Genomic DNA, 27508 nt, shown 5'->3' with positions numbered 1-27508 from the left:
GCTGCTGCCATGGCGGCAGCTCCGCCGCTCTCCAAGGCCGAGTATCTGAAGCGCTACTTGTCGGGGGCAGATGCCGGCGTCCACGGGGGCTCCGAGTCCGGTCGCAAGCGTCGCAGAAAGCGACCGAAGCCCGGCGGCGCTGGCGGCAAGGGGTGAGTTGGTCCCGGCGGGGCGGGGCCTGCGGCCGCCCGACCCCCCCGTCCCCCCCCCGTCCCCCCGCCCTGGGGCCGCGGCCCTTCCTTGTACCCGCGCGCGTTCGGCCTCTGCTCTGTGGGCGAGGGGAGCCCTCCTGGGCCGGCCTCGGTGCGGCTCGCCTCTCGCGCTCCTGGGCCCGGCCTTCGGTGCGGCTTTCATCACTTTTGCCGCCTTTGTAGCCTGTCGTCCTCTCCCGCGCAGAATGAACGTTGTAATGACAGTAACGGTGGAACTCCCCCGGGGCGTCTGTGCTTGGCTATTTAGGACCCAGGACCTGCCGGGGGCTCTCCGACCCCAAGGACTGGTCCTGAGTCAGAGACCTGGGAGTATTCTCTTAGTACTGTTACTCTCAGTGAGGCTGCTGACAGTAGCAACTAGCATACACTTCTTGTCACGGGGCAGGCGCTGTCGGAAGCGCTTTCGACAAATGCGAGCTGTTTACGCTTCACAGAACTACCATGAAGTGCGTGTTGTTACTGTGCCCGTTTTTCAGATGGGACAGTGTTCGTTACCCACCACGGGATTCAGTAGTACTCCTGCCTCCCAGTTCATGCCCACCCAGAGCCTCAGAATGTGACATTTGGTGCCTTAATTTAAAAGTGTGCAGATGTAATTAGTTAAGACGAGGTCATGGTGGGTTAGGACTGGCACTAAACCCGGTGTGACTGGTGTCCTGTTAAGGAGAGGGAAGTTTGGGCACAGAAACAGGCATAGGAGAATGACCACGTGAAGATGGAGGCCGAGACTGGACCGGCGGCCACCGGGTGAGGCGTGCGGCCACCGGGTGAGGCCACCAGGTGAGGCGTGCGGCCACCGGGTGAGGTGCGCGGCCACCAGGTGAGGCGTGCGGCCACCAGGTGAGGCCACCAGGTGAGGCGTGCGGCCACCGGGTGAGGTGCGCGGCCACCAGGTGAGGCGTGCGGCCACCAGGTGAGGCCACCAGGTGAGGCGTGCGGCCACCGGGTGAGGTGCGCGGCCACCAGGTGAGGTGCGCGGCCACCAGGTGAGGCGTGCGGCCACCAGGTGAGGCCACCAGGTGAGGCGTGCGGCCACCGGGTGAGGTGCGCGGCCACCAGGTGAGGCGTGCGGCCACCAGGTGAGGCCACCAGGTGAGGCGTGCGGCCACCGGGTGAGGCGTGCGGCCACCAGGTGAGGCCACCGGGTGAGGCGTGCGGCCACCAGGTGAGGCCACCAGGTGAGGCGTGCGGCCACCGGGTGAGGTGCGCGGCCACCAGGTGAGGCGTGCGGCCACCAGGTGAGGCCACCAGGTGAGGCGTGCGGCCACCGGGTGAGGCGTGCGGCCACCAGGTGAGGCCACCGGGTGAGGCGTGCGGCCACCAGGTGAGGCCACCAGGTGAGGCGTGCGGCCACCGGGTGAGGTGCGCGGCCACCAGGTGAGGCGTGCGGCCACCAGGTGAGGTGCGCGGCCACCGGGTGAGGCGTGCGGCCACCAGGTGAGGCCACCAGGTGAGGCGTGCGGCCACCGGGTGAGGTGCGCGGCCACCAGGTGAGGCCACCAGGTGAGGCGTGCGGCCACCGGGTGAGGTGCGCGGCCACCAGGTGAGGCGTGCGGCCACCAGGTGAGGCCACCAGGTGAGGCGTGCGGCCACCGGGTGAGGTGCGCGGCCACCAGGTGAGGCGTGCGGCCACCAGGTGAGGCCACCAGGTGAGGCGTGCGGCCACCGGGTGAGGCGTGCGGCCACCAGGTGAGGCCACCAGGTGAGGCGTGCGGCCACCGGGTGAGGCGTGCGGCCACCAGGTGAGGCCACCAGGTGAGGCGTGCGGCCACCGGGTGAGGCGTGCGGCCACCAGGTGAGGCCACCAGGTGAGGCGTGCGGCCACCGGGTGAGGCGTGCGGCCACCAGGTGAGGCCACCAGGTGAGGCGTGAGGCCACCGGGTGAGGCGCGCGGCCACCAGGTGAGGTGCGCGGCCACCAGAAGTTGGAAGACTCAAGGCAAGATCCTCTCCAAGAGCCCAGTGCGCATGGCCTTGCACGTATCTTGATTTCAGACTTTGAGCCTCCGGAACTGTGAGAGAATACATTTCTGTTGTTTTAAGCCACCCGTTTGCACTAGGAAACCATTATACCCGGTAAAGTCAAACAGTCCCGAAGAACTCACTTATGTCCTTCTCTGGTTTGGTTCTCGCTGTGTTGTTGCCTTCTGTCTTCCTGCCCCTCTGACTTGTGTGGATTCTTTGGAAGCAGTAACAGTACCATGTAGTGAAAATAGCTTGGGCTTTGGAGCAACACTGATCAGAGTTTGAGTCCTAGTTGTGCCACTTTATGGGCTCTGTGGCTTTGGGCAAGATATGTCATCTTTCTAAGCCTCGGTTTCCTTTTAAAGTCAGAGTAATACTGAGTGGTATCACTTATATTAAATGGCTATTGTGATGAGAGATGTATAAAGTGAGTGATCTTGGCTTTTTAGATAGTAACGGTTCACATCATGATAGTCATGGTTATTATTTGAGACTCATCCATAGTTTATCTGTGTAACAAACATTTTTTGAATACTTCTTATGCCAGTTACTGCAGGATGTTGAGGATACCACTTTAACTGAGAGTGTCATAGTTCCTTTTGTGATGGAACTTAAAGTTTAACGGAGATGTAGGCTTTAAACAACTAATTAGGCAATAAATTGATTTTTTTCCTTTGTGATAAATGCAATGAAAGTATTCCAAGAATGGGTAACAGGTTCTCAGTTGGGGTAGTTAAGAGAGAGTAGTCAGGAAGTATGTGCTCAAGGAGGTCATGTATATGCTGGGATCTTAAGAATGAGTAAGAGTTTCCCAGTAAGGAATGAGAAGAGTAGGGCCGGCAGGGGGAAGGAACTGAGTGTGTGAAAACTGGGGGAAGGAATTTGGCTCATTCCAGGCACCAAAAGATGACCAGTGAGGTAGTGAACTGAGGAGGCAGTGGTGCAGGATGAAGTTGACCGTGTAAGGCAAAGACAGGACCGTGCAGGATCTTGTAGGATTTTGAGCTTTATCCTAAAATCAGTAGATAACTGTTCATAGGCTGTTACCCAAGAATGTTTCTTCCTTTTTGATCTTTTTAATTCTCACATTTAGAATGCGGATTGTGGATGATGATGTGAGCTGGTCATCTATTTCCACCACTAAGCCAGAAAAAGAGGAAGAGGAAGATGATGGAGATTTACCTGTGGTATGTATCTTTTGAGGCTGTGAGGACTTTGAAATTCAAGCTCTCAATCTCCATTGCCAGTGCAGAGTAGATGTATAAGAGGGAAAGTTGAGGACGGAGAAGACGTGACAATTTCCAAAGAGCTATTTTAAAATAGTCTTTGATGATGCCTGTACACTGTCTTCTTTGTTTATGGAGGGCCCATCAGCCTAGAAATGAGAACTAATCACAGAGAAAGAGGCGGGACTCCTCAATATCTGGTGTCAGAGCCATGATTAGAATTAGCCAGGTTCAATGGGTTGGAATTTTTCTTAAAAACAAAGTTCAGGTTCAGTTATAGGAAACTTTTTCTTTGTTCCTTTTATTCATTGATTTAACCAAGCTTTAAAATTTGTGTACTCTTGTCTAAATACTGGAGATATGTAGATGAATAGAACACAGTGTCTGTACTCTAGAGGGCATACCCTAAAACGGGAGACTGAGTTTCAAGTAATTTCAGCAGTGTGATAAATGTTGGAGTTATATTTCATATATGTACCAACTGCTATCAGAGCGACTGGGAAGTAGCACACTTTTTATTCCATTGGGAAATTCCATGAAGGATGTAAATATGTGAAATGAGTTGTGAAGGATAAGAGCCAGGTGGGCAAAAGCGTAAGCAAATAGCCTAGCATTGGTATAGTCATGAAACCTTTGCTCAGAATAACCGGGAAACAGGTGAAAAAGAGACCTGTTGATAGACTGTGTTGTGGTAAAAGTTGTAAAGACGAATTCCAGATAAGTATATTTAATGTTAATCCCAGCATATTCTACAATAGATTATTTAAAAGATGGTTTGTTAGTAATTATGAGGAAAATAGTGATAAGGAACGAGTTAGTTTCAGTCAGAATCAATCACTTAAACCTAATTAGTGTTTACAACAATTTGTTTTTATTTTTTTTATTTTATAAAAACAGTACACATTTATTATAGAATATCTGGGAATTATACAAAAGTTTAAAGTTTTAAAAAGAATATAACCGTCCAGCGGTAACAACTGCTGACATTTGGATGCATGTCTCTTCAATTCATAGATTATACATACTTTTATTTATTTTTTCAAATATAATTGAGATTATACATGGTTTTTTAAGCCTGCACTTTCACTTAATAATATGTTGTGAATACGTTAGTAAGACTTTAAATATTCTTTGAGAATATGATTTTTAATGGTTGCATAGTTCAGTATGCATAATAATTTAACATGACCAATTACTGGACATATGGGTTGTTTCCTGTCTTAAAATATTATAATGCTTTGATAAACATCTTGTACATAAGTCAGCATAGGAATCTGTTGCTTTATTCCCATGAAGTTAAATTATGGTCCTTTTGAGTTGTAGTCCCATATTGCTTTCCAAAAGGTGGTGCCAATTTATTCTCCCACTAGAAGTGTATGAGAATGCCACTTTTTCCATTTCTTCGTCAATAGTAGGACATTATTAATAACAGCAAAAACTATGGCAACCCTATGCCAATTTGGCAGGTGAGCAGTGGTATTTAGTTTCTTCAAAAAACAGTGAAATGAATAATTTTTCATATGTTTGTTGGGCATTTATATTTCATGAATTTCTAGGTATTGTCCATTTTTTAGAAATTGGGAATTTTAATTATTTGTTGATTTAATTCATATTTATATAAGACTATATTATCTGTTTTGCATGTCATAGGTATATTTTGTCATTTGCCTTTTCATTTATAATAGTTTTGACCTTTAAAAATTAAAATTTTTATATAGTGGTCTATCAATTTTTCTTTATAATATTGTCTTTTGCTCCTGTAATTGTCCCAAAATCTAAACAAGAAAGGCTTTAGCCCTACTGCTCTCTACACTGGGTAAAACAGATCTTGGATGTTGAATTCATTTTCGTTACTTGAAGACCATCATCACCACCAGTAATAATGGCAAAATAACTAGGACAACCACAAAAGCAGTGGCAGCACAAGAATAATAGGTATAATTTACTGAGCATTTATCATGTACCAAGTAAGCACTGCTAAGCTTACACAATCTATTTCATTGCATCCTCATAGCAGTCCTTTGAAACCTACTTTTACAAATGAGGAAATTGAGGCTTAGAGAGAAGAATTTGCCAAGGGTTGTACAAATACTAACTTGCAGAGCTGGGGATTTAGATCTCAGTTTATGCTTGAAAGCAAGCTTTCATGCTTGCTTGAAAGTCTGTGCTTTTATTGCCCAGTGAGAGATCTCAAAAGTAGGTTATATGAGGACTGAAGGTAGGATCTTGGGAGAAGAGAAGACGTAGACAGGAATAATGACATGGGTTTGAATTCCAGTTCTGTCATTTGCTAGCTTGTGACACTGAGAAAGTTACTTAACTTCTCTTACTCATAGTTTGTTCTTTAATAGTGTGGAACCTCTTTGCAGGGCTGTTATGAGGACTGGGCGAGATCATAAGGTCCAAAACACAGTACCTTATGCTTAGTTGCTACTCTGTAACTAGAATTTGTTATGCCAGCCATCTCTGAAAGTCTGTCTTGTGGAAAGAGGATGAGTTGCATCAGAGGGAAGAAGTTATAGGAAGGTAGATATGGGTCTCATAAAACCAGGAACTTTCTAGCACTGCCCAAAAAATGCAGTGGACTGCCTTGTAACATAATGAGTTCCCTGTCAGGGAATTGATTCCCTGACAGGGAACGGCCAGGTGACTGATCATTTATCAAGGGTACTATGGAGAGGATTCAACAGTGGTTTGAGAGTTTGAATGATAATGAAATGTGGTTTTCTCGCTTAGAGATTCTGTGATTCTGTGTACATCTTAATGACTTCTTTTGGTTGGATTCAAGAATACCTATCACTGTGACTGCCTACAACAAGAAAGGTTTCATAAGAAACCCGAAGGCCCTTGAATGATAGGCATGACTGGGATTCTGCCTGTGTTTTCATTCTGAATGCAATATAATAAAAATAAAGAGGTAAAACTAAAAAGGTAAAAGGAATTTAGCTTTTATCTTACAAGTGTACCTGGCAGGTTAATAAAAAGGTGTGTAATGAAAGATTAACTTTTGGAGCGAAATCAGTTAGGGAAAGATCCAGAATCAAATCATCCAGTGACAATCAGATATTCATGGAGCAAATATAACTGAGGACTGCTACATGTTTCTTCATGGCTGTTTTGGGTCTGTGTATGCCATGTATGTTAGGAATGGGAATGGTCATAGCTTCAGGTTCTTGAGACAACAGAACTCCTTGGCTGGATTCTGTAGATTTCCTCAACACAGTGTCCTCATTCCCACAGGTGGCTGAATTTGTGGATGAGCGACCAGAAGAGGTAAAGCAGATGGAAACCTTTCGTTCCAGTGCCAAATGGAAGCTTTTGGGAGGTGAGTTACAGCAATAGATGGATCTAAATTTCCTATTTATAGGTGAAGGCTTTTTTTCTTTTCTACACTTTTTTAAAAAGAGGAATGCATAATTGGTTGTAGTGTGTCATTGATCCTGAAAAATATTTTGTGAAATCGAATTCAGAACTTCTTCAGAGGTAGTAAGATGTAGGAACCGAAGGTATCCTACTGTCTCTTATGTTTTGGTGTTAGGGTTACGGAGGTCAGGAAGTGACTCATTTGGGAGCCTTTCAGGACCCAGAATAAGTGAGGACTTAGTGCGTAGGCAGGACTTTGGAGGAGTTAACAAACATGTGAGCAACAGAGTTTGGAGACTTGAGCAACTTCTGTCCTCTCTCAGAATGAAGCCACTCATGTATGGGTCGAGGACCTTTGTATTTGTGTTAGTAAATCTTTATGTGTTCTTCCCTTAAATATTGGTATTTATGGTGCATTATTCTCCACTTGACTATTCTATCCTCTCTCCCTAAGGCTAATAATTTGACTACCTATTTTTAAAAAATGTTTGAGTTCTTGAGTTGGATAAAAGGTATTTGTTATGTTTGAGCAGAGATGAGACCTAGTCTTATTTGCTTTGGTATTTCCTTGGCCTAACACAAGGAGGTACTACCGTATTTCCCTGAATATAAGACCTAGCTGGACAATCAGTTCTAATGTGTCTTTTGGAGCAAAAATTAATATAAGACCCTGTCTTATGTTAGACCCGGTCTTATGTTATAAAAGACCGGGTATTCCCGGTCTTATGTTATATAAGACCGGGTATTATATTATATCATATTATATAATACCCAGTCTTATATTACAGTAAAATAAGACCAGGTCTTATATTAATTTTTGCTTCAAAAGACGCATTCGAGCTGATTGTCCGGCTAGGCCTTACTTTCGGGGAAATACGGTATTAATAAATATTTGTTGAATTGTTAAAAGGTATTTGATTCTTGCAGGCTACTTGTCTGGTAAACCATCACTTGTGTCTTAGCAGTCATTTCCCCTTTCCCAAAAACTTGGTAGATAGGTCTACTTACTAAGGGACATAGATTAAGAAACACTTAGTTACAGTGGGTCACAGCCCTGGTCCCAGCAGTCAATTGGGCTCTGAGTCGCCAGGGGAAGTGTGCTGGATTTTTACCATCTGTCTTCATTCCTTCACAAACAAGTGTCTTGCTGGTGCTTGATAGTTGTTTAACTTCAGTTTACCCTTGCTGCTCATTCCTTTTTCACAATGGGGTGTTGAAGAGTTAACTCCTAAACAAGATTTATTCTCTCTGTGTTATACTCTGTGCCTTTAGGTTAATTATCCTGCAGTTATGATTAGAAAAAAATGCATAGCAAAAATGGCAATTGGCTGTAGGTTAATTTTCTCCGTTAATTTTAAGTGTATTATTTTTGTTTTATGAATTAAGACTATTAGTATTTTATCAGAATCCTGTTTTACTTAAAATTTAAAAAAAAATTTTACAATTACAGTTGACAGTCAATGTTACATTAGTTTCAGGTGTACAGCATGGTGGTTAGACTGTTTTACTCTTAATTATTATTTTCTGCCTTATCCTGTAGTTGTGTTTCAGTCTTTTCCATCATCCTTTTTTCAGAGATAATCTTTTGGTTTCCATATCTGTAGGCAGTCACACACACACACACACACACACACACACACACACACACACACTCACACTCACACTCACTCACTGATAGTTCTTTTTGTTTTGCTTCATTCTCACTGCCTCATCCTCATTTGTTACTGGAAATATCCTCACTGATCTCTGACCCTTACTTCCTTTTTAATAAATACAATGGAATTTATCAACCTTATGGATTAGATTTACTGTCACGGCCCCCACAGATCTCAGTACTTTCCTCTGAGGGGTGGATTCCAATCAGATAGGCCTATCCCTCAAAGTAAAGGAGTTGACTTGGTTCAATTCATCCATTTAACAAGTGTTCATTGCTCCTCCCCAGCTTTTATTTGTATTTGGGCCATGGAGTTCAATGACAAGAAACGGAGAGGAGAAACTGGATTTTGGAAATGTCCTGAATTGCTATAAACATTTCTTTCTGTTACACGTTTGAAAATTCAAAGTTTCAAACTCTTTCCTCATCTACATATTTTTTAAAGCTTGCACACGGACTGTGGAGTCAGACAGATCTGGATTTGGGTATTCACTCCCATCACTTCTTAGCAGCATGACTTTGGCAAATTACTTAATCTTTCTATCAAGTTTCTTATCTGTAGAATGGGGATAATTTTTATCCCCTAGGGTTGTTATGAGAATTAAATGAGGTAATCTATATAAAAGGTTGGCATGTAGTACCATGTTTCCCTGAAAATAAGACCGGGTCTTATATTAATTTTTGCTCCAAAAACGCATTAGGGCGTATTTCCAGGGGATTTATTTTTTCAGGGACAACAATCTACGTTTATTCAAATACAGTCATGTCATCTTCTGGAACATCATCATAATGCACTAAATGTGACCATCTAACTGACGATCTTAACTGGAACTTATTTTCGGGGTAGGTCTTACTTTCGGGGAAACACGGTAGGTGATCAGTAAGTGCTGATCTTTCTTTTTTCCTGGTGATTCCTCCCCCTTTAATAAAGAGCACAGTGACATACATGAAATAGTTAACAGCATTCATCTTGTTGTGGTAAACATTTAGTCAGTTTGCCTTTTGAAGGAAGAGTGAGTACAAACTATAAATTATCTAGGCTTAAGTATCGGGCCTCTGACTGGGACTCTGCACAAGTAAGGTTTGGGAAGAACACTGGGTTGGGAGTTAGAAGGCTGGGGTTCCAGTCTGTCTCTTCATCTGGTAGCTGTGACTTTAGGTAAGAAATTATTCAGCTCCTTGGAGTCTCTATTTTCATGTCTGCAAAACAAAATACCTGCTTTGCTTACCTTACAAAATATAATATGAAAATGTATATAAAATGCTTTGCAAATTTATAACTTATTAGGCAAATAAGCTAGATTATTTTTAAGATGTTCTAGCAAAGGAGCTTGTGCAGACCTTTTGGACTTTCTTAGTAATTTAGAGATGTCCTGCTTGGGCATTTTCTAAAATTTTGGGTACCAGTGGTGAACACAGCATTTGACTCTTTGCTATTTGTGTTTAGGCCACAATGAAGACCTGTCTTCACACAGACATTTCTGTCACGACACCCCGGATCCTTCTCCTCCTAGGAGGCTCCGTCACGACACCCCAGATCCTTCTCCTCCTAGGAGGGCCCGTCATGACACCCCAGATCCTTCTCCTAAGAGGGCCCGTCACGACACCCCAGATCCTTCTCCTCCTAGGAGGGCCCGTCATGACACTCCAGATCCTTCTCCTCCTAGGAGGGCCCGTCACGACACCCCAGATCCTTCTCCTCCTAGGAGGTCCCGTCACGACACCCCAGATCCATCTCCTCCTAGGAGGGTCCGTCACGACACCCCAGATCCTTCTCCTCCTAGGAGGGTCCGTCGCGACACCCTGGATTCATCCCCTCATAGGAGGGTTCGTCATGATTCCGAAGAGCCGTCTTCCCCCAGAAGGGCCCATCATGATTCATCAGATCCCTCTCCTCTCAGGAAACCTCATCGTCATTCTTCAGGTGTATCTCCTAGGAGGACCCATCATGACACACCAGATCCATCTCCTCCTAGAAGGGCCCATCACAGTTCCTCTGATATCTCTCCCCACAGAAGGGCCGGGAACAGCTGCCCTGACACATCTCAACCTAGAAGGACTCTTGGCTCTTTAGACACATTGCAGCTCAGGAGGGCCCGGCATGACTCCCCCGATTTGGCTCCTAATGTTCCTCATTCACTGCCCAAAACCAAAAGCAGTAAAGCCCCAGAAAGAGCCTCTAGCAAAACTTCTCCACATTGGAAGGGGCCAGGACCCTCTCATCTGTCACTCCTGAAGGACAGCAAATATGGATATGACTCTGACCTCTCTCCTCCACGAAAAAAGCAAGCAAAATCCCATGTCAGAAGTAAACAGCATGATTCTAAAGGTGAGCATTGATTGTCCATGAGAGGGACTTATGCCCTAGGTGCTTTCTTTTGGACTTTTTATTGCTTTATTAGGTATTTATGTCTTTAGAAATGAGGATAGAGTTTCTTTGGAGAAGTTTTTTAAAAACTAGGGAAATGGTGAGAGATTGGGCTGAAGAGTGTTAAAAATTTACGGTGGCAGGGAAATTTTTATATATATTTTTATTCTCTTCACCCCATTTAAAAGTACTACATGTTAGTTGCAGAAATTTTATACAGATTGTATAGAAATACATAGAGAAGCAGAAAAAAAGTCATACAAAATTCTGTCATTCAGAGGCCAATGGTAGCCAATGTTCTTCTAGTCTTTTCTTTATTCATTTTTGATGTAGTTGAGCCCTGTTTATGCAGTATGTGCATATTGCATGTATAAACTTTCCTGTTTTCACTTAATACTATCATCCCCATGTCATAAAAACATCTCTTTGTTAATGTAATTTTTATTAGTGGTGTATTACTACCTAAATTTACTTAACCATTTCCCTAATTTTGCATGTTTTAGGTTAGTTTTAAATTTTGCTTTCATAATTCTATAATGAACATCTGTGTACATAAACTGTTGCCTGTTCTGGATTATTTCCTTTTCTGCTTCTAGATATATTTCCTAGAAATTATGGCAGATTGCTTTTTTGGAAGGTAATTTGTGATGCTTATGTCAATATAATTCAGACCTGGTGGGTGGAATTTGTTTACTACATCTTTTGTCCCTAGTTACTGTTTTAATTTTAAAATTCAAATACATTGTTATCCTTTAGTCTGAGAACATCAGAATATATACTAATTTTAACTTTTACCACACCACTGAGATCTGATTGCAGCTTGTTTTGCCCATTCTGTGTGTGGGTAAGTATGACATAGATGAGTACGTTGAGCTCTCTGTACTAGTAACTTGGGAATGGAACCCTGCATTCTGCCTGTTGGTTTTAAAAGTTGTCTCTGACTTTGCTTTTCTCCCATGTCATCTGTACTTGTATTTAGGTTAGTGATACAGGGGGACTAAATGAATGTTGAACATTAGCCTGGTAAGTTCTATTTTCAGATTCTGACAAGGGGATTAAAGACTTTATTCTTTAATTTCTAGGCTCTTCACCCAGCCATAGGAAATTTCACACAAACTCTTCACCTAGAAGACATCAGAGTGACACATTGGACAACCGGAAAGATTCTGATTCTGATCTTTCTCCTCCACGGAATAAACAAAGTTCAGGGCGCCAGGATTCTGATGCAGATTTGTCACCTCCACGGAATAGACCTAGACACCAGAGCTCTGACTCTGACCTCTCTCCACCAAGGAGGAAACAGAGGGCCAAATCTTCTGATTCTGATCTTTCTCTGCCTCGAAGGACTCAGCCTCTGGGAAAGAAGGTAGGAATTTTCAGGAGCCATATTCTTCTCTTGGAGTGACTTCTGTCTTCTAGTTCTATGCTAGTACCAGAGATCCAAGCCAGGGGAGGCTGCGGTAGATCCTGGTAGTATAGTATATCTAGTTCCGAGGACCACGCGAGCTCTTTCCGCGTCTCTGAAGGCAAGGCTGCCTATACCCATTCAAGGTAAACTTCCAAACACCAGATTTCCTAACTAGCTTCTGCCTTTACATCCTCTTAATTCCACAAATCTCATTTTAGGAAGTCTAGAAAAAATTCTCATTAGGAATAAATTGAGAACTGTAGTTTACAGGGTGGAGTTAGGACCACAAACCTTATGTCAGATAGATCACATATTTCTTTTTTTTTTAAATTTATTGGGGTGACAATTGTTAGTGAAATTACATAGATTTCAGGTGTACAATTCTGTATTACATCATCTATAAATCCCATTGTGTGTTCACCACGCAGAGTCAGTTCTCCTTCCATCACCATATATTTGACCCCCTTACCCTCATCTCCCTCCCCCCACCCGCTTACCCTCTGGTAACCACTAAACTATTGTCTGTGTCTATGAGTTTTTGTTTCTCATTTGTTTGTCTTGTTCTTTTTGGTTTATATACCACACATCAGTGAAATCATAGGGTTCTCTGCTTTTTCTGTCTGACTTGTTTCACTTAGCATTATACTCTCGAGATCCATCCATGTTGTCACAAATGCTCCTATATCATCTTTCCTTAACGCCGAATAGTATTCCATTGTGTATATGTACCACAACTTCTTTATCCATTCATCTATCGAAGGACATTTTGGTTGTTTCCATGTCTTGGCCACCGTAAACAAAGCTGCAATGAACATTGGCGTACACGTGTCTCTATAGAGAAATGCTTTTATATTTTTGGGGTAGATACACAGGAGAGCGATTGCTGGGTCATATGGTAATTCTATTCGTAATGTTTTGAGGAACCTCCACACTGCCTTCCATAGCGGCTGCACCAGTCTGCATTCCCACCAACAGTGTATGAGGGTTCCTTTTTCTCCACAGCCTCTCCAACACTTGTTACTATTTGGCTTGTTGATGATAGCCATTCTAAATGGGGTGAGGTGATATCTCATTGTGGTTTTCATTTGCATTTCTCTGATGATTAGTGACGTTGAGCATTTTTTCATATGTCTATTTGCCATTTGTATGTCCTCTTTGGAGAAATGTCTCTTCAGGTCCTCTGTCCATTTTTCAGTTGGGTTGTTTGTTTTTTTTGTTGTTGAGTTTCATGAGTTCCTTGTATATTTTGGATATTAACCCCTTATCAGAGGAACTGTTTGCGAAAATCTTCTCCCATTCAGTTGGTTGCCTCATTATTTTGTCAATAGTTTCTTTTGCTGTGCAGAAGCTTTTCAGTTTCATATAATACCATTCGTTTATTTTAGTTTTTACTTCCATTGCCTTTGGAGTCAAATTCATAAAATGCTCTTTGAACCCAAGGTCCATAAGTTTAGTACCTATGTTTTCTTCAATGCAGTTTATTGTGTCAGGTCTTATGCTTAAGTCTTTGATCCATTTTGAATTAATTTTGGTACATGGTGACAGATAGCAGTCCAGTTTCATTCTTTTGCACGTAGCTATCCAATTCTGCCAGCACCATTTATTGAAGAGGCTGTCTTTCCTCCATTGTATGTTTTTAGCTTCTTTGTCAAAAATTATCTGTCCATATTTATGTGGTTTTATTTCTGGGTTCTCAATTCTATTCCATTGGTCTATGTGTCTGTTTTTCCGCCAATACCAAGCTGTTTTGATTATTGTAGCCCTGTAGTACAAGGAAAAAATCAGGGAGTGTGATACCTCCAGTATTGTTCTTTTTTTTAAATATTGCTTTGGCTATTCGGGGTCTTTTGTGGTTCCAAACAAATCTGATGATTTTTTGTTCTATTTCTTTAAAAAATGCCATTGGGATTTTAATGGGGATTGCATTAAATCTGTATATGGCTTTGGGTAATATGGCCATTTTAACTATGTTGATTCTTCCAATCCATGAGCACGGAATGTCTTTCCATTTCTTTGTGTCTTCAATTTCTTTCAAAAATGTCTTATCGTTTTCAGCATATAAATCCTTCACATCCTTGGTTAAGTTTATTCCTAGGTATTTTATTCTTTTTGCTGCAATTGCAAAGGGAATTGTTTTTCGTATTTCTTTTTCTGAATTTCATTGTTAGTATATAGGAATGCAGTGGACTTTTGTACGTTGATTTTGTAGCCAGCAACTTTACTGTGTTCGTTGATTGTTTCTAACGGCTTTTTGGTGAAGTCTTTAGGGTTTTCTATATATAGCATCATGTCATCTGCAAAGAGTGATAATTTAACTTCTTCATTCCCAATTTGAATGCCTTTTATTTCTTTCTCTTGCCTGATTGCTCTGGCAAGGACTTCCAACACTATGTTGAAAAGCAGAGGTGATAGGGGACAGCCCTGTCGTGTTCCTGAATGTAGAGCAAAGGGCTTCAGTTTTTCACCATTAATTATGAGATTAGCTGAGGGCTTGTCATATATGGCCTTTATTATGTTAAGGTATTTTCATTCTGTACCTATTTTATTAAGTGTTTTAATCATAAATGGATGTTGTATCTTGTAAATGCTTTTTCTGCATTAATTTTTAGAATTATATGATTTTTGTCCTTTATTTTGTTTATGTGATGTATCACATTGACGAGATTTGCGGATGTTGAACCATCCTTGTGCCTCTGGGATGAACCCCACTTGGTCGTGATGAATAATCTTTTTAATGCATTGTTGTATTCGATTTGCTAGAATTTTGTTTAGGATTTTTGCATCAGTATTCATCAGAGATACTGGTCTGTAGTTTTCTTTTTTTGTGTTGTCCTTACCAGGCTTTGGTATCAGGGTAATGTTGGCCTCATAAAATGAGTTAGGGAGTACTGTCTCTTCTTCAATGTTTTGGAAGAGTTTGAGCAGGATTGGTATTAGATCCTATTTGAAGGTTTGGTAGAATTCACTAGTGAAGCCATCTGGTCCAGGAGTTTTGCTTTTGGGAAGGTTTTGGATGACTGATTCAATTTCGTTACTGGTGATCGGTCTGCTTAGATTTTCCAGTTCTTCATGGTTCAGCCTTGGAAGGCTACATATTTCTAAGAACTTGTCCATTTCTTGTAGGTTATTGAATTTGGTGGCATATCGTCCTTCATAGTATTCTTGGATGATCCTTTGTATTTCTGTGGTGTCCGTGATAACTTCCTCCTTTTCATTTCTGATTTTGTTAATTAGTGTCTTCTCTCTTTTTATCTTAGTGAGTCTAGCCAAGGGTTTGTCAATTTTGTTAATCTTTTCAAAGAACCAGCTCTTTGTCACATTAATTTTTCTATTGTCTTTTTGTTCTCTATTTCATTTAGTTTTGCTCTGATTTTTGTTACTTCCTTTCTTCTGCTGACCTTGGGTTTCACTTGTTCTTCTTTTTCTAGTTCTTTAAGGTGTATCATGAGGTTATTTATTTGGGATTTTTCTTGTTTCTTGAGATAGGCCTGTAAATTTCCCTCTTAAAACTGCTTTCGCTGCATCCCCAAAATTTTGGTAGGATGTATTTTCATTGTCATTTGTTTCTATGTATCTTTTGATCTCTCCTCTAATTTCTTCTTTGACCCAGTCGTTCTTTGAAAGTATGTTGTTTAATCTCCATGTATTTGTGTTTTCTCCTGCTTTCTTTTCGCAGTTGATATCCAATTTCAAAGCCTTGTGATCAGAGAATATGCTTGGTATGATTTCAATCTTCTTAAATTTGCTGAGGCTCATTTTATGTCCAAACATATTGTCTATTCTTGAGAATGTTCCATGTACACTCGAAAAGAATGTATAGTCCTGTGTTTTAGGATGAAGTGCTCTATATGTGTCAATTATGTCCATTTCATCTAATGTGTCATTTAGGGCTGCTATTTCGTTATTTATTTTCTGTTTGGATGATCTATCCATAGCTGTCAATGATGTATTTAAGTCCCCTAGTATAATTGTGTTTTGGTCAATTTCTCCCTTTAGTTCTGTTAGTAGTTGCTTGGTATATTTCAGTGCTCCCTGATTGGGGGCATAAATATTGATGACTGTTATGTTTTCTTGTTGTATAGTTCCCTTTACCATTATGAAATGTCTATCTTTGTCTCTTGTTATCTTTTTCACCCTGAAGTCTGTTTCATCTGATATCATTATGGCTTCACCTGATTTTCTCTAGGTACCATTTGCTTGGAGTGTCAATTTCCACGCTTTCACTTTGAGTCTATGCTTGTCCTTGTAGCTGAGATGTGTCTCTTGGAGACAGCATATGGTTGGGTTTAGTTTTCTGATCCAATCTGCTACTCTGTGCCTTTTTATTGGTGAGTTCAGTCCATTTACATTTAGGGTGATTATTGATACGTGAGGATTTCCTGTCATTCTATCTTTAGTTTTCTGGTAAGACTGTGTCTCCATTGTTTCTTTGCCTTTTTGTTGTTGTCTATTATTTCTGTGTGGTGGTATTCTATGATGTTTCCCTCTGTTTCTTCTTTTATTATAGTATGCATTTCAGTTCTGGATTTTTTTTCAGTGGTTACCCTTAAGTTTATATAAAAGAAAGTTTCATATTTAGAGTATTGCATTTTCTTCAGCACACTTACTTTCTCCATTCCCATATTCCGGTTCAGGCCTTTACTTTCCCCCTTTTTGTGTTGCGACAAATTGTCCCTGTTGATGGTAGTCGAATAGCCTTCTTTAGTATTTCTTGTAGTGCAGGTCGTGTATTAGAAAATTCCCTCAGCTTCTGTATGTCTGCAAAGGTCTTTATTCCTCCTTCATATCTAAAGGATATCTTTGCTGGATATATTATTCTTGGCTCAGAATTTCTCTTTTTCAATAGTTTGAATATTTGGTTCCACTCCCTCCTGGCTTGTAGAGTTTCTGCTGAGAAATCTGATGATAATCTGATGGGCTTTCCTTTGTAGGTTACCGTCTTCTTTTCCCTGGCTGCCTTGAGGATTCTTTCTTTGTCGTTGATTTTAGACAATTTCAATACAATGTGCCTTGGAGAAGGCCGGTTGGGGTTCAGGTAATTAGGTGTTCTATTTGCTTCTTGGATTCGATGATCCAGTTTTGTCCACAAGTTTGGGAAGTTCTCATCAACAATTTGTTTGAATATATTCTCTGTTCCCTTCTCTCTTTCTTCTCCTTCTGGTATGCCCACTATTCTTATATTGCTCTTTCTGATAGAGTCAGAAAGTTCTTGTAGAGTTCTTTCATTTCTTTTAAGTCTCAAGTCTCTTTCTTCTTCCATCTGTGTAATTTCCAGGTTTCTATCTTCGATGTCACTGATTCTTTCCTCCATCTGGTCAACTCTACTACCTAAGCTGGTTATTTCATTCTTAATTTCTTCTATTGAGTTCTTAATCTCCAGAAATTCCATTTGGTCCTTTTTTAAAATTTCAGTCTCTTTTGTAAAGTGCTCATGTTGTTCTTTGATTGCGTTTCTGAGTTCATTAAATTGCCTTTCTGTGTTTTCTTGCATCTCGTTGAGTTTTTTCAGAACTGCAATTGTGAATTCTCTGTTATTTACGTCACATATTTCCATATCTTTAGGTTCCTTTTCTTGAGATTTTTCACTTTCTTTCTGAGCTGTCTTGTTGCCTTGGTTATTCATGCCAATTACTGATTTATTATTTCTCTTCTTAGACATCTACAGGAGTGGCTTCTGCAACAGGTTGATAGGAAGAGGTCTTTCTTTTGTTTTCGAATACTTGTTGGTAGATTGTTTTATTTTCTCTCCGATTGCAGTCTTTTTTTCCTCTCTCACACAGTAGTGCTATGTTTTGTCTGCACTATTCCAGCTTCTCCCAGAATGGGGGGATTCCCTGGGAGACGGGCTTCTCCTCTGTTAACAGTTCGCCTGGGTCATAGGGCGCCATGTCCCTGTGGGGATGCGGAGAGCTTTTGAAGTTCCAAAGCTCTTTCTGCACCAGATTTAGAGCCCGTATGTTTCAGCAGTTCTGTTTACTCCTGCAGGGATCTGCCCTGATAGGTGGGGCCAGGGGTGGGGTGAGTTGTGAGAGGTGGCCCAGAGCAATGGTGGCGACCACCACCACAGCCGGTCCTGCTTCCACAGTTCCCTCCTCTGTGCCGGAACTAGTTGGGCTGCGAATCTGTGTCTGCGGTCCACAGTTCTCAGAACAACAAATATTCTGTTCTTTTGATCTGACACTGCTACTATTCTGCTTCTAGCACCGGGCAGGTGGGGATGGGCGAGCTCTGGGAGGGTCAGGAGGGGCCGGCTAGTCTCAGTGCCTAAGGCTTCTGTTCTCTGCTCGGCAGTGAGGGCTTAAACCACCGTTTTCAGCCCTCTTCCCTCAGTCTTTGCTCCGAGGTCTCTGTTATGAGTGTTGGGTTCAGCCGTGTTATATGCTTCCCCCTCAGCCCTGTGGGCCATCAGCGGAGCCCTAGCAGTTTGAGTTCTTTCCTCTCCCGCATCTGCAGTAGTTCTGGGATGCAGCGAGCTCGGAGCACTGAGCTAGGTCTGCGTCCTGCGCCCCACACGCAGCTCCGTCCCCGCACTTCTCCCTTCCCTTCCCTCCTCCCCCGCTCGCGCGATTCTCCCACCTTTAGGTAAATTGAGTAGTGGGCCTCTTCGTCTCGCCTATCTGCTGTGCAGGGAGTCCTTTGTGGAGTTATTGTTGTTCGATTAGTTGTAAATTCCAGGGGAGCTTTACAGAGGCTCACCTCACGCCGCCATTTTGATGACGTCTACTGTCAGATCACATATTTAAATCTACTTCTTCCACTTTCTGTCTGTAAATTTGAGCAAGATGCATAATATCTCTAAGCTTCTGCTTCTTAATCTGTAAAAGGTGGGTAATAGTACATACTTCATAAGGTTATTGTGGGAATTAAATGAGTTAGCACAGTGCCTGGGACAAAAGAAGCATTTAGTGTAAGCAATTTATTATTATAAATTGGACTGCAGGTCTCTATCCAGAGCTTAAAGAGAGGTACTTAAAATATAAAACTTCTTTTAGAAATCATATCACCTGGGAAGTCAGTGTTTTGTTTGTTTTATTTTAAATTTATGGAGAAGCCTGAATTAGCAAAAGGAAAATGCACATGAACCGTGAGTAATTTTGTTGTAAAGAACACCCGTAGTAGGAAAGGAATCTTACTCCAGTGAGTTGGTTAGTGAACAGAATGGTAGAACCTGTGATGTACACATCTCCCTCCAGGACGGATTTTTCAGGTAAGTCTCCTCTGTAGCCCATGGTCCTGGCAGGCTAGACAAGTCTGTCCCTAACCTGGGAAGTGGAGTTCTCTTTTGGTGAACAAACTGAAATCTATGTTTCAACTGGGCCTCTTGACATTTTATGTACCTGTTTAGTCCGTGGACAATTTAATATTAATCAAATTCTGCATATTGCTTAAAGATACCAAATTATACTGTATACTTCATTTGTGGGCTGTTTGTTGTGTTGTCAGAAGGTAGAGTACATTAAAATTTTTTTATTTGGTCATATCTGTTCATTATCCTGAAATATAGCCACAGTTTAAGGGTCTTAGGTTTGCCTGAGTTTGTATTTTAAATGGAATATTTTATCAGTGTGGGTCTTTACTGGAGGGCTTAGAGCTGGTCAGGTGACTAGGGTGAGTGTTCATGTGTGCAGTTTATACACTGAAAAATCAGAAATACAGCTGCTTAGCATTCTCTTTAGTATCTTGTTAGATAGTGTTTACTCTTAACCTTGATAGTACTGTTAATTTTCCATGAAATTCAATTTTATTTCTTTTCTATTCTGTGAATCCTGTGGCTGACAATAAGAATACAAAGCTAGACTTTTCGGTTTGGTTACTGCTGTTCATCAGACAAAATGCACGTAACTGTGTATACCTGTTTGGCCTGCTGCTGCATTGTCTCATTAATGTTGGGTGCTCCCTTTCCCATTGTATAGGCTGCACACATGTATTCTGGGGCTCAAACTGGGCTGGTGTTAACTGACATACAGCGAGAGCAGCAGGAACTCAAGAAACGGGACCAAGAAACCATGGCATTTGAAGGTAAAAATGTGAAAGTGCAGAGACCAATTGAAGGTCATGTAGCTTTTATTTTACTTTTTAAATGTAGTTTATTGTAACTGATTTTTAAAATTTTTAATTGCTATGAAGTTTCAGTTCTGGTTTTATGTATTATTTTAACTTCTCAGTCGGTCCAAGTGGTTCTTTTCCTTCTTGAAAAATGTTAGTTTTCAGGATCATCACAAATATGCACTTAGATATTTGTAGGAAGTACTTGTAGTCTGGCTGCGAAAGTTCTTAATCAGCATCAGAATCCCAAGTGGTTGATTTCAGATATTAAATAAAATATTATTTCTGATTTTCATACCTGGTATTTAGCTTTAAAAGTATATTTTTCTTTTGCAGCTGAATTCCAATATGCTGAAACTGTGTTTCGAGATAAGTCTGGCCGCAAAAGGGATTTGAAACTGGAACGTTTAGAGCAAAGGAGAAAAGCAGAGAAGGCCTCGGAGAGAGATGAACTGTATGCTCAGTGGGGAAAAGGGTAAGGGAACTACCGAAAGGTGAAACAAGCCTGCGGAGACGGAAGGAAGTCATTTTTCTGTTCTGCTGACCAGTTAGTCATGTTCTGCCTGAGAGCTGTTTTCAGGAATGGGAAATCAGTGTGCTCAAGCTCCCTCCTAAATACTGATAGACTTCACACTTCCAGTTGGTATTCTAGGAATTTTTCCCTTTTCACTATTTGGCGTAGGCTGCTAGAAAGAGGAGGTTCTCCAAATGTAACAGTGTGGTCCATGTTAGTGTAAGTGTAAAAATGTTGAACAGTATAGCAGACACTCTTGGTTCTTTCTGCCCAGCCTTGCCCAGAGCCGTCAGCAGCAACAAAATGTGGAGGATGCAATAAAGGAAATGCAGAAACCTCTGGCCCGCTATATTGATGATGAGGACCTGGACCGGATGCTGAGAGAACAAGAAAGAGAGGGGGACCCCATGGCCAACTTTATCAGGAAGAATAAGGCCAAGGAGAACAAGAATAAGAAAGGTGAGCCTTTGGGGGCTCGTCGGAGGTGGAGGTGACTTACGGGAAGAGAATCAGTAGGGTGAGGACACATACATACAGAGCATGTGCACAGAAGGCATTCCCATACAATCTTAGATTTCTTGTATTTGGGAGTTTAGGTTTAACCCAGTCAAGATTGCTGTATAAAAAATTTTTTCCCCACTGCCATCCAGCTCTGAATTGAATTGTACAGATAACTGGCTTGTTTTCTCTCTCTCCTTTCATTAGTGAGACCTCGCTACACTGGCATAGCACCTCCTCCCAACAGATTCAATATCTGGCCTGGATATCGCTGGGATGGAGTGGACAGGTAAGCCTTAATATTTCCCACACTTTGGTTTTCTCTTCCATCTGACCCTAACCTTCCCTAACTGTAAATCACTGTATACTCTGCTTCATTTTCTGCTCTAATCACAGGGTTAATATTAAGCAGTTTGCTTGCTTCTATTTCTGAGGTTCTCAAATCCCATTTCCCATGCTTAGAACACTCTTCCTCCTTTTTCCCTTTTCAAAGCTTAAAAAGCTCTGGACAGACAACTCAGGTGATCCTTTTGGTTTTGACATTGGTCACTTCTAATTATATTTTTTAAGGTTTAGAGGGGGTGAGTGATGAGTAGTAGTTTGGAGCATTCTGTATGTTGTTGTATCTAAAATGTAGCCCTTGGACTATCTCTTGATTGCCTTAGGAGTGAATTACTTGTAATGTCTCACTGATCTCACCACCTTATTTGTTTACCTGCCTTTGTCTACACCCATGTACTCTAACTTCCTGTCTGTTATCATGGATGAACTATATGTGCTCCTATCCAAAGTCAGTTCCTCCACTTATATGTTGGATCCCATGTCCTCTTACCTTCTAAGGGATATTGTTCTAACATGTAGCATAGTGATTCTCAAACTTGATCTCAAGATCCCTTTAAACTCTTAAAAATTATTGAAGATCCCCAAAAACTTTTGTTTATGTGGGTTATATCTTAATATTTACCATATTAGAAATTAAACTGATAAGTTTAAAGAGCATTTAATTCATTAAATCATAATACAGCCATTACTTTAGCATAATCACCATATTTTAAAAGAAAAATAATTATACTTTCATAACAAAATTGATTTACATTTTTTAAAATCTTATTAGTATCTGGCTTAATAGTAGAAAGCAGGATTCTGCATGTAGTCTGTTGCAGTGTATTTAGTTGCGGAATAGGAAGTAAATTTAGCCTTATACATAGGTAGCTAGAAAAGGAAGGTGTATTGTATTTTTTGATACTGAACAAAAATTCAACAAGTTTCTTAAAGGTTATTGATGAAACGGAATCTGAAACTATATCAAAAAACTTTTCATAGTTTTTTATTGAAATCCGTTGGTATTTTTTTTTTTTTTTTTCCTACTTTGGATGAATCTTTTAACCCTGCATGATTTTATAACATTGTGCACTGGTCATTTGGAAAATATTATTTTGCTGAGTTTTTCAGACCTTCCAAATGTTGACATACTTCATTATATAATATTGAATAATCATGTGTTTGTTAACCTTACCTTTGATCTCATCACAAAAATCTTTAAAGAACAGGAAGCTAAAGAGTTCATAGTGGTGGATACAAGTTTGCTATTGTCAGTGTTTTGGATTTTAGGTGTGTGAGTTTAGTATTCAATTTTAATTGCTGTATAATCTTTTTAGCTATACTTCTCTGCAATTTTTTTTTTTTGGTGTTTGCTCTAAGGATCACAAGATGTATCTTTAACTTACCACAGCCTACGGAGTTATAATTGTACTATTTCATAAAGACCTTGTAACACGATAGTTCCACTTACCTTCTGTTCTGTTCTTCTGCTATTGTTGTCATATATATTACATAAAAAAAGAATATAGATCCCACAATACAGTGTTATAATTTGTAGTTTACAGTTACATATTTTTAAAGAAACTAAGAAAACAAAAGAAAAAATATATAGTTGTTAATATTTACTCACATATTTACCATTTCTGTGCTCTTCCTTCTTTCCTAAAGAACCTCTTTTAATATTCCTTCATCGCAGGTCTAGTGGCAGCAAATTTTTTCAGTTTTTGTTGATATGAAAATGCCTGTTTCACTTTTATTTTTTAAAAATGTTCATTTTGAAATAATTGTAGAATCACAAGAACTTGAAAAAAACATTGGTGTGTCATAGTATATCCTTCCCCCAACTTCCCCCAATGATATCTTATATAATCATAGTATATTATCAAAGTAAGGAAATTGACATTGGCACAGTTCTGTTAGAGATCTTTTTCTTGCCTTCATTTCTGAAGGTGGCTTCACTGACATAGTGTTGGAGGAGGTCATCGAGATGATGTGACTGCCCGTTGACCCACAAGCTGTACCTGGACAATCAGAGGCTCCTTGTCCCCTCCCCTGTCCTTGGAATGTATGTCCCTCCAACTATTCCCATACTAGCAACCAATTCAAGGATTTAGTCTTGAGAGAGTAAGGTGTTGAGACCATCTGGACTGAATATGTGACTGAACCCAGTTAATGCTTCTATATAAACTTTTTAAAAATTTCTGATGCCCAAGACAGGCCTCATATATAAGTTCCCTTGCTTATTAAAACTCCATTCTGGAGCGGTCTGCCTTTTTCTTTGGTTCTCCTTGCCCTCTGCATACAGGGGCCCATTTCAGATTTCACCTGGGGAACTTCTGAGGTTGCAGTGTCACACATAGAACTCGGGGTTGACAGTACCAGAGTTCTAGGACAGCTTTGCCAGCTCTTAATGACGTTTCATCATTTTCTGGCCTCCACTGTTTCTGATTAGAAGTCAACCCTCAGTCTTCATTTATTTTATTATTAAATGCCACCCCCGCCCTCACATACACATACATACGTTGTAATATATTGTTTTTTTCTGGCAGCTTTCAAGATTTTCTTCTCGTCTTTTTTTGGGTTTTAGCACTTTGGCTCTGATGCACCTAGTTATGCTTTTCTTTGTGTTTATCCTCTGGGCTTGTTGAGCTTTCTGCATTGACAGTTTATGTTTTTCAAATTTGGGAAGTATTTGGCTATATTTTCTTCAATTATTTTTTTCTGAACCACTTTTTCTTCTCCAATTATACTATTTTCTTCCACTTGATATTATACCATAGATCTCTGAAGTTCTGTTCATTTTTCTATCATTATTTTTCTCTCTGTTTTTAAAGTGGGATAATTTCTATTTCCAAATTCATTGACTCTTTCTTCTGCCATCTCCAAATCTGATTAGGCCCATACAATGAATTTTTCATTTAAGCTAGTTTATTGTATTTTCACCTCTAGAATTTCCATTTGATAGTTTATATTTCTCGGTCGAGATTTCCCATCTGTTCATCATGAGACATATTCCTCTTTCTTGAGAATATTTAAAATTAGTGCTTTGAAGTCCTGTCTGCTAATTGCAGCATTTTAGGTCACCTCAAGATTGGTTTCTATTAATAGCTTTTTCTTGAATTTAATCACATTTTACTGTTTCTGCATGCCTGGTCATTTTTTTAATGTATACTGGACATTATGAATGATACATTGCAGAGACTTTGAATTCTGTTATATTCCTCTGAAGTGTATTGATTTTTATTCCAGTAGACATTTGACTTGGCTGTTTTTGAACTCCAAACTCTGTCTCCTTTGCAGTGGGCAGTGGCTAAAATTTCTGCTCAGTTCTTTTAATTTCTAGCTGTTGCTTTTTTGTCAGGCCCAATGGAGTTTCCCCTGCACAAGCACAGTTTAGCAGTTAGCCAAGAATTTGGGGGCAGTTAGTGTGTAGATTTTGGGGTTCATCCCTTTTGCAGCTCCCTCCCTTTCAGGATTTCCAGCTGCTCTGCCCGCTTTGCACTGATACCCCAAGCCAATTTGCCTGTGGCTTTCTGCCTTCAGGAGCTGTGCAGATTGGAAAGTGCCCTCTGGCAAAAAACAGCACAAATCTCTTTTCACACATAGACTCCCATCCTGATTCTGCCTGCTTTTGGTCACTCTCCCATGCCTTCAAATACATGTATTTTTATATTTTGTGTAGATTTTATAATTGCTATCTGAGGATAGGTTAGTCTGCTCGAATTCCTCTGCTATGACTAGAATCCACCGTTCCACCTTATATGGGCCTAAGGCATTGTCTTCTGTCCCCAAGCTGTCATCAAAATTCAAGCCTCCAGTTGCTCGTGTTGACAAATATCCTTAGGGGGCTGTGCTTTCAGGCTAGCTTACTACTTTGCTTTGCAGCTCACTGTTATAAGAGTCTGTGTTTGGTAGCAGGGTGATTTTTCAGAATACCAATTTGCCTTGTAGCCAAAGTAGATATGTTTGTAGCCATAAAGATGTTCCCTGCTATATTGAGTTCATTCTTTCTTCTTTTTCCTTTTTTTTTGAACTTCTGGACCCAACACTTAGAACTTTCCCTGGCCTAATTTTTTACTGGTCTCTGATTTGTCTTCATCTCTCCCAGTGATTTTCCTCCACTTCTCATTCTTGTTTTCTACCAGATCTTTCCTTTTGGTTCCCTTTTTCATCCTTGCTTTTTTTGTGTTTATTCATTCTTTCATCATGTTTTCTAATTTTGTTTTTGGCCCACTGCAAATGAATATTTCTAGAACAAATCAATAGTATGTTGGAGTTGGAAAACCCATGAGATTAGTTATGCTAACTCCCATTATTTAAATGAAACCTGAGGCCCAGATAAATTTAATAACTTAGAGTCATTCAACTCACCTGCTAAAACTGGATTTAGAACCTTGGGCTCCTAATTCTCTACTCCTAAGCTGTGAGTTCTCTTGCAATTTGTTTTTTTGATTCTGTTTAGGGTTTTGTTTTTTATTCACATGTCGTTTGTCTGTATGATCATATTGGTGTTGATTCTCTTAAGTACTTATTCCCCTAGGCAAAAAACAGTAGTTTTCTTGGTGCTCTATACTACCACATATGCTGCTGCGGGTGGAGATGGTGCCATTTACAATAAGCTTCTCTTCCTAAAGCTTTTCATTACTTACCCTACTTATCTCTTAGGGAAGGCCTTAGGAACAAGGGAAGCCTGTTATCTCAATCAGTTCAGTGACACTTAGCATGTATGTTACAACTTTAAGCAGCTATGTTCTAGGTGCCAGGGTCTCACAATTAGTGAGAGACAGTCCCTGATCCCAGGAACTCACTTTCTATCTAGAGGAGAAGACAAACAGTAAATAATTTCACTGCTACTTGGTAAGTATTACTATAGAGAATTTTCAAGGTGCCTTGGGAGCACAAAGGAAGAGTCAATTCAGCTATGGGCAAGTATAGCCAGGCGATGTTTCCTAGAGCTGGTGACATGACATATGCGTTGAAGCGATGTCAGTTACCAGCCCAGATAAGAAGGAAAGGAAGAATGTTGAAGGAAGAGGATTATATATGTGCAAAGTCATAAGGATGTGGAACATCATGGTGTTATTGGGCCCAGGTGGGGCAGTCATAAGCAGTTTGCTATTGTTGGATAACATCAAGGGTCTGAACAAGGACTAATAGGAGGATGAATTATATATTTTCTCCTTTTGACTGTGTTGCAGATGTCTTAAATATTTTCACATGAGTGCCTTATTTTCTTCCTCATTCATTAGATTGTGAATTCTTCTCTTTTCTCAAAAATAAGTGAACAATTCAGGATTCTGGCTGATTAGTATCTCTTAATTGCAGGTCCAATGGATTTGAACAGAAGCGCTTTTCCAGGCTTGCCAGCAAGAAGGCGGTGGAGGAACTTGCCTACAAGTGGAGTGTTGAGGATATGTAACTTTTCTGAGGTTGTAGGGGTGGCTATGGGTTGTGGTAGTGGACCTGGGGCAGCCAGACATCCAGCTGCAACAGTTGTCTATGCTAATAATCAGGGTCCACACAGATCAGCAACTTGTTGAACGTTCGTTTTGAGTACGAGCATTTGAGAAGAAGAATTTTTAAGACCTGATGTTTGGACTGAGGCACCTCTAACTTCTCAGGTGTGCCAACACTTTGCTGTTGCTGGCTTTCAAAGGAAACATTGATTTTTCAGTGTCCCAGCGTTTGTTCTTGGTTAGGTTTTTTTAATAAACATATATTTATTTTTTTAAAATCACTTTCTTAACTGGGTATTCTGTTTGGGGGAAGAATACAAGCTAATTTGAACCCCCAGGGACATGGAAGGTGGTGTGTTGGATTTTTTAGTAAGCCAGAAAGCAATAGAGTAGTGCCCCTTATCTGAAGTTTCATTTTCTGTGGTTTCAGTTACCTGTGGTCAACCATGGTCCAAAAATATTAAATGGCAAATTCCAG

General features: G+C 40.8%; 1 protein-coding gene across 1 annotated transcript; it reads left to right on the top strand.

Moving 5' to 3' along the window:
• On the top strand, positions 1-27508 carry BUD13 (BUD13 homolog). The gene is made up of 10 exons (XM_081062319.1): positions 1-152; positions 3270-3363; positions 6643-6727; positions 9867-10748; positions 11870-12153; positions 20109-20214; positions 20578-20716; positions 21030-21214; positions 21461-21542; positions 26900-27508. The coding sequence occupies exons 1-10, from the start codon at positions 10-12 to the stop codon at positions 26991-26993; spliced, it is 2094 nt and encodes a 697-aa protein (XP_080918445.1). The 5' UTR covers positions 1-9; the 3' UTR covers positions 26994-27508.

This window comes from Rhinolophus hipposideros, assembly GCF_964194185.1.
Source record: "Rhinolophus hipposideros genome assembly, chromosome: 10".
NCBI lineage: Eukaryota > Metazoa > Chordata > Mammalia > Chiroptera > Rhinolophidae > Rhinolophus > Rhinolophus hipposideros.
Note: the sequence above shows the minus strand (reverse complement) of the source record. Positions and strands in the feature narration are given on the sequence as shown.